This window comes from Corvus brachyrhynchos, unplaced genomic scaffold (assembly GCF_000691975.1).
Source record: "Corvus brachyrhynchos isolate BGI_N302 unplaced genomic scaffold, ASM69197v1 scaffold32, whole genome shotgun sequence".
Classification (NCBI taxonomy): domain Eukaryota; kingdom Metazoa; phylum Chordata; class Aves; order Passeriformes; family Corvidae; genus Corvus; species Corvus brachyrhynchos.
This window is the reverse complement of record NW_008237919.1, coordinates 5,704,705-5,716,862: the sequence shown is the minus strand read 5'-3', so window position 1 is coordinate 5,716,862 and position 12,158 is coordinate 5,704,705. Positions and strand designations below refer to the sequence as shown.

Sequence of the window (12,158 nt, the reverse complement as noted above, 5' to 3'; positions counted from 1 at the left end):
TTTCAGATTATGGATCTTGTCAGATTAATGCAGTGTAAGGTGTGTAGGTGAAATGATGGGACCCATTTCCTGATTTTCTGTTGCTTTAGAAGGACTCTTAAGCTTCAGTGAGTGAAACATGCAGATTAATTACAGCAGACAGATGTTAAATGGCATTGTGGAAAAAAGAAATGCTTAGTTACAGTAATCCTAGTTTTTCAGTTTTTCAAGAAATTCCAGATTAATATGGGTCAGACCTTGAATTGGCATCATTTATTTGCAGTCTTTATGTGGTAAATTCTTTCTTGAACCAAAGGTCACTACTTGTATTGATTCAGAATATAGTACAGTATGCTCTAAAATCAAAAGTTTTACCCTGATATCTGTTGAACTATTTGTTAGGAGAAGGCATGCCAACATAGTCTGCATTGTAATTATTTCTAGATTTCCATCCTTACATCTATTCAAGAAGCTTAATTTATATGAAACTGCATCTAGCTTGGGGCCTAGCAAATTAAAGCACCTACCGTACAAGTATCTGTAGAGACATCTGCTTTTTAGACGGCTATTAACTTGAGCAGTTACAGACATCTACTTCTGGATGGACGGAATAGCTCTGTAGTTTTCACTAGGATCAATTAATTTGCTTCATAGAAGTGCCCCATGCCATTTAAGATGCTGTAGGACGTCTGACTTGGCTTCAGCTGCTGCTTCACAAAGGTGTGCAAGTCTCCTGTAAATCATGTGTTGCATCTGCCAGTGGAGCATAGGTTTTTGATAACCTATAGTGTGTGAAGGGATGCTGGATAATACACAGACAACTGAACTGAATTCTGCTCACTCTAATATTGACATCTCCAGCTGATGACACCAGAGGTGCTGCCATCTATTATACAGATGACGTAGGCACCTAAATTTAGAACATGGAATTTCCTTTAACTGGTTTATAAGAAAAATAATGGTTTTAGGGAGATTAGCATATATTAATGTAAGTCCTCTGAATTTTTCTACTTTTAGTGGTGTGAAGATCTGAAAGTTCATGTATTACAAACAAAAAAAAGTTAGTACCAAAAGTTGTTTTTTCTCTTATAGTACAGACTTAGTTTGGAATTCCTTTAGAAACAATTATCTCAAAGATGCCATTTTATTATAATTTCTTCCTTAAAGAGCTTTACTAAGAAACAAAATAAGTGGTAAATACATTTCTGTAAAAAACAGCTTCTATTTTAAAGTACTTTACAATAAGATGAAATAGAACATTTATTATATCATTTTCATGAGGAATTGTTGTGATTATAGGTAATGTAATTCCTGATTTAATTTTTTTTTAAGACAAAAACATTATTCCTGCATCTGTAGATGTTATACATTCAGCTACTATTCCTTACAGTGCAATGTTTGTCTTTTTACTTACACAATTGGACTTCTAGGTAAATAGATAAGCATTGTGTAGTTGCTATTAAAGAGAACCTATATATGAACTGTTTTTAAAATTTGACATATACTCTATGAATGAAAGAATACTGGTTCTTTTCTAAAAAACTTGTCATTTCTTTCTTGTGCTTTCCTATCTGTACTGTAAAACTAGGGTTCTACACTTACTGGTGGCTTTGAGGTAATAGCATCCAGTAAGCCACTACATCTTTAGTGTGAGTTTAATATCTCTGAATACCACTGTAGGTGGTAAGATGTATTGCTTGCATCTTTTGGCAGCTCTTACTCCACATATATATGCAGAAGGTAATCTCGAAACAAAAGTTTCTTAGGATGCTATTTCTAGCAATGTTGAGCTTTTATAAATGCAGATGTAAAGCATATAAATTCAGATCTTAGTTTTAAACTATTTTCTTTACAGTTCAGTTAATTCCATGCACTCTCCCACCCTCACCTCCATTTCCCCCAAAGAATACATATCCCAGCTTGTATCCTGTCTTGAAGCATTTCAGCAATGTCTCAGAATCCCAGAACAATTGGAAGTCATCTGATCTAACCCTCTCCTGACATACATATGATTTGTCAAACAAATAATGCATATGAATATACAGCCTTCAGTCTCTTCTTCTCCATAACAGTTATTTTTCAGTAAACTACTAAAAAAAAAGTGAAGGACAGGAAAACAAATGGCTACCATTCTTTCCTATGTAATCTGCATTAGAATTTATCAGTATACTGGTGGGTCATTTCTTGACCCACAGCCTCTTAGAGTTTGAAATAGAACCATCATTAGTCTTATTTGATTGCCCATAAAGGAAATAAATGACCCTTTAAAATTTTATCCTTTCTGCCATTATACAGATAGCTTTGATTATTAGATTTAACTGGTACTTATGTCTGGTCAAGCAACTTCTGTTATGGGAAATTGTCAGGTTGCTGGTGTTTTAAGTGAATCAAGCATTATACTTTACTCTTGTAATAATTCTGAAACTTTTAAAGTTATTCAGTTCTGGCTTGGACTTTAAAGAAACCTAAAATCTTCAAGCATATAAATCCCATTAAATTTTAATGAAACTTAGGCATCTAGCTCCCAGCAGAACCTTTGAAATCCTGGCCCATTTTTCTTTTATTTTCTTTGGGGCTCTTTTTAGCATCAACAAAAAGCCACCAAAGTAAACTTGATGCTGTTTTATGAGTGGAAAATAAGAACTGAAATATACTGCTAAATATTTTTAGGGTTTTAAGTGTCTTGTCACTCATCCAATTCAACCTGAAAAGGCTTAGCTCTCAGCATGCAAGTAATCCCATTGAACTGGAACTGGAATGCATTTTCTCATTTATTTAAAACTGCATAAATGTTGGCAGTAAGAGTATTCACATTATTTACATTGTCTTGGAAATACTTACTCATTCTGATTGAAATACGTACTTCAAGATAGAAGAAATACGTTTGCCGTAGGATTTTATGAAAAACTTTATTGTATTTCAGCACAAAGAGTGGCATTATTTAATGTGAAACAATAAATAAAACAATAAAGAATACTGTGATTGCTTAACTTGCACTATTCCTTCTTGTTCCTCTAAGCATTATAACACGGAGCAGGCAGTAGGCACTGCCAATAGATTTAGTGACTGGAGGACTTCATCTTAGCCTATGTTCTGAAAGTTTAAAGCCCCAAACATGAAGGCTTGATCTTAGCAACTGAAATAATTCATTAGGACACTGGAGTTTGCTATAAAATTCAAACCCACCTGAAATTTGGTTCCATGAAACATTTTGAGGTACTATCCTGATTTGCTGAAAAAAGAACCTGATTATTGACATCCTTTAAGTACTGTACTACTTATATAGTTAGTTTGGTACTAAAAAACCTACTTGGTCTGTCCTTCCTCTGCTAGCAAAAAATTTGTAGTCTTGTCTTTCTGAAAAGAAATCATGACATGCAAAACCTGTGGCAGGGCTATGATGGCCAGCTCAGATTGTGAACTTGGCTGGCTGCCTAGTCATCTGAGTGCTAAAGTTGGAGCATGGGAGTGGGGCAGCCATGCATTCAAGGAGAGGATTGAGACAGCATCAATTTAGATCATTTAACTTGCAGTGAGACTGTGAAACCATAAAGTGGTGTTGTGTCATGGTAAAACAGTGCTATTATGATATGGTGTTAAAAGCTGGTGCTTTTGATTTTCATCAAGACAGGTTCCTGGCTTGGACTGCTCGTAAATGGCTTTGACTCTGTTGTTTTGTTCATTCTGTAGTCTTTCAGATCTGTGCAAATCAAGCTGCCATCTAAGTACCTTGAAAGAGTTACTGTCACTTTAGTAAAGTTTTGTGGCTACCATCTTTTACTGACATATGAAATGGAAGGTAATGAGTAGTAGGTCTTAACATCAAAAAGTTTTTCTAGGTATAGTCTTATTTATACTTTTTTATTTTTCAATTGTAATGGCTCATCATCAGCATTACTTATGAAGTATTTTCTCTATGGAAAGATTTTGTGCAGCAATATGCCCCATCAATAAAACCAGACAAATTATTTTATCCTAATATATATAGGGTGAATTTAAAGAATTCTTTTATACTTTCTTTGCAGTTCATACTATGCAATAGTATAGCATAGTATCGTAAAGTCACCCCAAGACAAATAGTTAGCAGTTTGTCTTTCCAGTACACACTGGGAAAACATAGATGCATCCTGGGCTTTAAGAATATTTTACTGATTCTGCCTATAGTCATCATTTAAAAATAGGCAGTAGACCTAAATATTTTGTAGGTTAATAATATGATTTGTATGACTACCATCTGAAAGGCAATGAATATAGTTACATTCAAAATTTGGAGATGAATATATGGTTCCTTATATCTGTTCCTTAGAACCTCAGTAGTCTGTTTTATCCCTTTTTCATTCAGATCAGTGTATTAGTACTAATGCTACAGGAATGTTCAGTGCTTTTTATCTCTCATCCAGTAAAAACTAGAACGCCAGCGCAAGGCATATTTTTCTTGGCATAAGCCAAGAATATACCTTATTATGTTTCTTCTGTGTATATAAAACCCCATGATCTTGTGCATCTGATGTGGTTAAAATGAAAGTAGGTATTTGTTTATGCACCAATGACTATGTAGCTGGAAACAATTGTTTTCAAAGTATCATTCATATAAATTCTTTGAGCTAGCCTTCTTACTTATCTTGACGTATGGGTATCTGTAGGGGTATAAAAGCCTACTATTCTTTTAATTGTGACTGTCCTTGTATGGTGCCTGTATATTAAATGTCATAATGATACCTCGCTGCATCTTGAGGTCCACCAACTTATACAGAGGTATTAGTGTGCCCAGGTAGCCAAGAAGGCCAATGGCATTCTGTCTTGTATTAGAAATAGTGTGGCCAGCCAGACCAGGGCAGTCATTGTTCCCTTGTATTCAGCACTGGTGAGGGCTGTGTCCAGTTCTGGGCCCTTCACTCCAAGGCGTTGAGATGCTGGAGCATGGCCAGAGAAGGGCAACAAGGCTGATGAAGGGTCTGGAGCACAAGTCATATGACAAGTGGCTGAGGGAGCTGGGGGTGTTTAGCCTGGAAAAAAAGAGGCTCAGAGGAACCTTATCACTGTGTACAACTACCTGTGAGAAGATTGTAGTGAGCTGGGGTGTCAGTTTTGTCTCCCAAGTAACAAGTGAAGGACCAGAGAAAATGGTCTCAAGCTGCACAGGAAGGTTTAGAAAAAATTACATCATGGAGAGGGTTGTGAAGCATTAGGTTGTGAAGTAACAGGCTGCCCTGGGAAGCAGAGGAGTCACCCATCCCTGGAGGTAAGTAAAAGATGTGCAGATGTGGTGCTTAGGGATAGGGTGTTGTAGTGGACTTGGCAGTGTTTGGTTGAACTCAATGATTTTAACGGTCTTTTCGTACCTAAGTGATTCTATTTTGCAGTATGTAGGCAGGCACATACTTGACTTTATACTTCACTGCTGGTAGTACTACTTGCTGCTATTTTTGTCTAAGTGGTGGTTGTTGGTTAGATATTTGATGATTAGATAACTGCTTGTCTCTGTGACTTTCTCTTCAGTAGTACATGGTTCAAGGGCTGTTCCTAAGGTGAAGTCTTGGTACTGTTTAATTATGACAAAGGCCTTGCTTTAAGCTACCTGGGACCCATCTCACATAATAAGAATAGGAATAAGGAGACACATTGCCAAGCAGCATGTCTTTGAGTAGCTTCTAATGGCTAGAGAAGCCTGTCTATGGCTGTCTTGTGAAATGATCTTTTAAGGTAGTTTCTTTTAGATTCTGAAAGGAAGGATGCATTGACATTGTGCTGTACATGATGGCATTTGATATGATCTGATTATAACTGTGGTATGTATTTTCATTGAACAGTTGTAGATGATGGTGATCATGACTGTTACCATACCCTGAGTTATTGGAATACTTAAAGGGATATCTTTACATCCATCTCAGTCACAAGTTAGAGATAAGATTTTTTTCCGAATAGGGTGTCATGGTTTCACCCCAACTGGCAACTAAGCCCCACACAACCACTCGTTCATTCCCCCACCACCAGGATCAGGGAGAGAATTGGAAGGGTAAAAGCTAGAAACTCATGGGTTGAGATAAAGACAGTTTAATAGGGAAAGCAAGGAATTAATTCACTGCTTCCTATGGTCAGGCAGGTGTTCAGCCATCTCTGGGAGAGCAGGGCCCCATTACATGTAGTGGTTACTGGGGAAGACAAATGCCATCACTCCAAATGTCCCCCTCTTCCTCCTCCTTCCCTCCACTGTTTATACTGAGCATGATGTCACATGGTCTGGAATCTCCCTTTGGTCAGTTTGGGTCACCTGTCCAGGCCCTGTCTCCTCTTAGGCACCCCCAGTCTCCTCGCCAGAGTGCTAATATGAGAAGCAGAAAAGGCCTTGGCTCTGTGTAAGCCCTGCTCAGCAATAACAAAAACATCTCTGTATTATCAACCCTGTGTTCAGCACATATCTAACGTACAGCCCCATACCAGCCACTATGAAGACAATTAGTTCTACCCCAGCCAAAACAAACACAAAAGGCAACTCAGCCTTTAAAAGGGATGTATTCTTTCCTTTTGCCTCCACTAAAGCACTCTTCTAGGTGTCATGTGGAACCTCTGCTTGGTTAACTCAGGGGATAGTAGATTGAAGAGGACTTGGGTGAGGGGACAGCAGATGACCTAAAACTTACAAGGGAAAAAAATGGTAAGTCTGAGTCATAGATATACTTGTGCAAGTTTGCATGAGAAGTGTCTGCTGCCACTAGGATCCACTCATGGAAGCCTTTTTGTACAGAAATACGCATGCAACAGAGTAGGAATAGCACCAACAGAAATAACATGGCTCTTTCTCTTTCACTGAAGAAGTAACTGCTCATATATCTCATGACTTCAGACAATTTTTGGATCTTAGGAAATATATGATAGAATCGGTATGACACTGGAAAAGGTGAAGGAGAAATCTCCCAGATCCCTGGATGTCTCACATGCTTACAGCACTACAGTGATACGTCAGAGATTTTGGAGCCTGCAAAAGACATACAAGCTATGAAGTGATACCATGTTTCTTTCAGGGGATATGAATGCATTTTCTTGGTACCATGGTTGTGTGTTACAGACAAGAGGAAAGAAAAAGAGGTCTTGTGATACAATCTTTAGGGGGAAAAAAGGAAGGGAAAAAAGGAGCTGAACAAGATATATCCAATTGGATTTGGATATATCATTTACTTACCTTCCAGCCTGTAGGTGTACTTGCTTGTTTGTTAGCACCTTTTCTAAACAGAGCGATTTGCCACCGTTCACAGTCACACTTTAATGGACAGTTGCAACAGGCATGTCAAGAGAAACTCTTTGTGACCAAGTTGCTTCCAGTCAACTGGCAGCCACAGTTGTGGAGATAACAAGGTCTGACTTAATCTTTGAAAATTCCATGAAAATAAAAGCTGCTATCCTTCCACTGAAGTGTCATTAGTTTCATTTATATTTTTTTTCCCATTCTTTGTTGCTGTACTCTAGTGTGGAGGCTGGGTTTAAGAGTTTGAAAAATCTCTTGAAACTAATTTCACTTTGCTTTGGCTATTACCTCCTACTTCTCTGAAGCCTATATTTACATCACTGTAAAGCAAGTAGATCTGGAAATTGTAAAGAAATGGTGTATTCTATTAAATTCCTATCCCATTTCATCATCCTTTTTCATGAATGCTTCCAATAAGAGATGATTGAGAGAAATATCCTTAGAATACAGGACCAGGGAATACTTACCTCTTAATTTTTTTTCACGAAAAGTAAGAATCTTATATTCCAGATCTTTGATAGTTCCATGTGTCATTCTGTCATTTCAAGTCTCAGTGGATTATTTTAGTCTGTCCAGTTCCTTTAGGTAAATCTTCAAGTTTGTTTTGTGGTTATCTGCTCTCAGGATTTTTCTCTTCATGTGTTCAACCAGGCTGAGAATATACTGAACTTTGCTGCTAAGGGCATCTTGTTATCAGCATAGAGTCTTGCTGTTTGATCTTTTGAAAGTAGTGGTGATAACTAAGTGTTTGGAGGTCATGAAAGTGCTCATGAGGCAAAGGATCCATACTTTGACTCATACATAGGGTTAATGAAAGCAGTGTTATTTTACATTTAGCATGAGCTTGCTTCTTCTCACAGTGGAAACAGGTATGTTTCAGATTTTGGCAGGAGCTGCTGACCTCTGGCATCTACGTGACATCATTTCAATCCTCAGCTATTCTCCAGAGAGATAACCAGTAGATAATTCAGATGGGGCATAGATACAGTGTTGAAAGTCCTGCCACAGATTCTTTTCCAGCATGCAATGTGATATTCTCCTCTCATATACTTACTCAGTCTAATGAATTTCCTCTGAGGTATGAGTAACTGGTTTTGGGTTTTGAAGATACACTTTTGCTCCAGTCTTTTAAGTGGACATTGTGTCAACAGGCAGGAAGGAAGACTCTTGGCTCTGTGTTTTGTGTTGGTTTTTTTGCCTTCTCTATGTTTCCAGATTTTGTTAGCAGCATAACCTCAACAGAAAGCACTTGCACAGCAGTAAAAGACTTTTTTCAAGGAACTATTAATGTATATGAGGGAACACCCATCAATTACAGTATAAATAGTTCTTGTTCATGATTGTAGAAGTACTGCCATGTACAAGAACTGCTAAGTTTTAATTACAAGAAGGCTCCAGCCTCAACTCCTTGCCTGGATTATTCTAATCACCCAGAAATTCTTTCTACTATAGTAGGGGGAGGCTAATTTTGCACTGAAGGTTGAAAGTCACAGTTTAGGCACTCAGGTATTATTTGGTGTTAGCTGAACCTAGTTAACTCTCCCATTCAATTCTTAATCCCTTTGCCTCTTCTACCTGATATATAGCCTTACAGTACTGGACAAAACTTGTATTGGTTTTTGTTCACTGTGTCACTACGTCAGATGACCTGCATGCTCTTTACTTGCAGCCAGTGAAATGCATCTGCTTCCTGAGTTTCAGAGCTTTCTGTTACAAAACCAGACATTAACTAGACTGATTTACAAGTTAATGAAGAGATGTTCCTGACTTACCTAGTGGCATTCTGTGATGGAGTAACTGCATCAGGGACAAGGAAAGAGCTCTGCCTGGTCATCTGTAAAGCCTTTAATACAGCCTCCCTCTACAATCTGGCCAGTAAATTGGAAAGATATGGGTTTGCTGCATGGACTGTTAGATGGATAAGGAATTGACTGGATGGCCAGTCCAAAGAGTTATCAATGGCTCAGTGTCCAAACAGAAACCAGTAATGAATGGTGTTCCTCAAGGGTCCATATTGGAACCAATACTTTTTAATATCTTCGTCAATGACGCTGAATTGTGTGCACCCTGAGCAAGTTTGCAGATGACACCAAGCTCAGTGATTCAGTTGAGTTGCTTGAGGGAAGGGATACCGTCCAGAGTGACCTTGACAGGATTGAGGAGTGGGCCTGTGTGAATCTCATGATGGTCTACAAGGCCAAGAGCAACAACCATGTCCAGTGAAAGATGTCTGTGTTCATTCTATACACGTCATCTTCTTGTACAGATTTATGCTGTAACAAATTCTCAGTTGTAAGTGCCTCTTAATATCAGCTTAAATGGTATGAGAATCAATCCTTGGAACGAGTGTCTTCCAATCCTTGGAATATGCCAAAAATCCTCACAGATCTCATTTCAGATTCCTCTCTGACGTGAGTTTGGAATGCCATATGCTGTTTCTTCTTTGCTAAAAAGAAATAAAACTTGAAAGAGCTGGGCTGGAATTAATCTACCTTAACCTCATACATCTGAAAATTAGACATCTTGTCTCCTTCCATAGTAAAGGGATGAAGAAATGAAATAGCTGCTCTTACTGTCTTGTATGAAAATATGTTTAAATACATATCTCTAGATAGTCATGTCTACAGAACAGTTCATCCCTTCTCCTTCTCAACTGACTATTGAAGGAAATTGCTCACTGTTAGTTACATGAGCTGAGATGGATGTGATAACTGTGTTATTGTAAGACAGTGGTTCCTACAGGAACATACTTTGACTGTGGGGAGGATAAATATCCAGAAATATCCTTTCTAAGTTTATCAAAGTGGATCTCAAAGTATAAAAACATGTTATGAGCTTGATTGTAGTAAAGTAATTTTGATATTAGAAAAATGGTGGTTTATTCCACTCAAGGTCTGCCTAAATTGTGCTTGAGTATTTTGGATACCTTTTCTTTTATAAAGGATTTTGATTTTGTCCATGCCCACTGGATTCAGCTCTTCAGTGTGTATTTGAGAGAGATGTTCCTTATTCCCACAGAAGAATAATTGGATACGTTCTGGTTAGTAACCAAGAAAGGAGTCCATGTGGAAATAAGCAAATAGCTGTACTGCTCTGAAATGTGTTCTGCACATGGGTTCTGAAACTCTGTCTCCTTCCCTACCCTTAATGAATCCTCTATTTCCAACTTGTTTGTCAACAAAAGAATGAAGGGCAATGCTGCACATTGTGTTCTCTCCAGTTTAGAGGAAGGTAGGGCATGAGCTGGGAGCCAGTGCTCTGTCAGTTCCAAGTTTTAGCAGGATTACTTGATCTCAGGTAAATAGAATTTATATACTGCAAGGCTGTGGTTTCACAAGCAATTTGAGCTAGTTCAAGTGGCTCAAAAGACTTTTGAAAGAAGTCTGTTCTTCTTCCCCTTTCCCTCTGTCAGCACTTATGTTGGAGACTGTACCAGAAATGAGATCATATTGAGCAGTATAACATGATTAAAAAAAAAAAAATTTTGCATCTGGATCAGTTCCTTGATCACTTTTGTAGCCTGCAGCCTTAGCACAAGCTTGAAGGAAGGAAAGCCAGTACTTCTGTGTTTGGTGGCAGCTCTTGTTTATGTAAGGCTGTCATTTGACTTCTGCTTTAAGCCAGAATTCATATGGATGAGATATGAAGCTGTTACTGAGAATGTATAAACTTTTTTATTGCTTTTATGAAGAATAGCTTTCAAAGTAGTTCACTTTGGTGTATAGAATTGACTCATGATTTTTACTATCTGTCTGCAAGACTTTGTCTAAAAATGCCTGTTGGGTATATAAATACAAATTTTATGAGGGAGGAAGGATACCTTTGTATGTGTCGTGTATTTTCAATACAGTTTTACACCTCAGTCCAGCTTCCATTAAAAGCAAGGTAAAAACTTATTTGTTCAAAGCTGCTTTTTACAACTCTCTAATAATTCAGGTATTGATTCTGCAAATCATTCACATAAACCAGCTTATACCTCAAGTCACAGTAACATTACTTTTTTTTTTTTTTTACTATTTTATCAGTAAACTGTATAATAAGGGTACTTTTTACCTTAGCATTTCAACATAGTGTCGTTTGGAAATGAATATAAAATTGAAGCTATTCAGGTATTAAAAATTGAGAAACTTTTTTTTGTCACCATGTCCTTGGGTAGAAGGCACAATTGGATGCATGAGATACCTGCTGTGTAGTGCTTCGTTTTCTTTGGTAGTTTGTTTGTTTCATTACAGGAGATATGGTTTACCAGGTGAGTTTAATGCTCTAATATTCTTTTTTTCTCTTTAGGTTGCAGCAATCTATAAAGATTCAACTATTGGAAATCTTATAAATATAGTTATTGTCAAATTAATTGTAATTCACAATGAACAGGTAAGAAAAAGAAAAATTTAAAAGATTTGATTCTTACATAAGAAACAAAATGCATTAATTTGCATTGCAATTACAGAGTTTAATTATTTCTAGTTTAAATATAAAATATTTTCTTTAACTATGTAGTTTTGTTTTAAAATAGGAAACAAAATGTCAAATGCAATGTTAACTTCAGAACCTGTACTTAATGCCTCTATTTTCCCGTCTCTCTATTTGCATGTCCAGTTGACCTATATTGACATAAATCAGACAGTATATGAAAGCTTATGGCAGAACTAGCAGAAGTGTGGTAATGCTCATGGAAACATGGGAGGAAAGTGACCATTTTTATAGAGGGTTTCAGTGGCAGGCTTTCAGCCCTAACAGCTGTAATATTTTAAGATTGTAGAAGTACATGCTTTTCAAAGACATGGGTTTTATATTTATTTATCATAAACTTCTTTTCACTGTATTTTTCTAATATTTAACACATGATAAATGCTCACATACATTGTTTAGAATAACAGGTTCTTATGACTGACGACTTGTAGCTAAGTTCAGATCTGACCCTTCAAACAAATCTGCT

At 37.2% G+C, this 12,158-nt stretch overlaps 1 protein-coding gene across 1 annotated transcript in view; it reads left to right on the top strand.

Annotated features, from left to right (window-relative positions):
- LOC103614862 (A disintegrin and metalloproteinase with thrombospondin motifs 20) overlaps window positions 1–12,158 on the top strand; it is a 79,290-nt gene that overhangs the window by 16,194 nt on the left and 50,938 nt on the right. Inside the window, exon 4 of the mRNA XM_017733087.1 lies at window positions 11,510–11,593. Coding sequence (XP_017588576.1) covers window positions 11,510–11,593 — 84 coding nt within the window. The remainder of the gene's footprint in view (window positions 1–11,509; window positions 11,594–12,158) is intronic.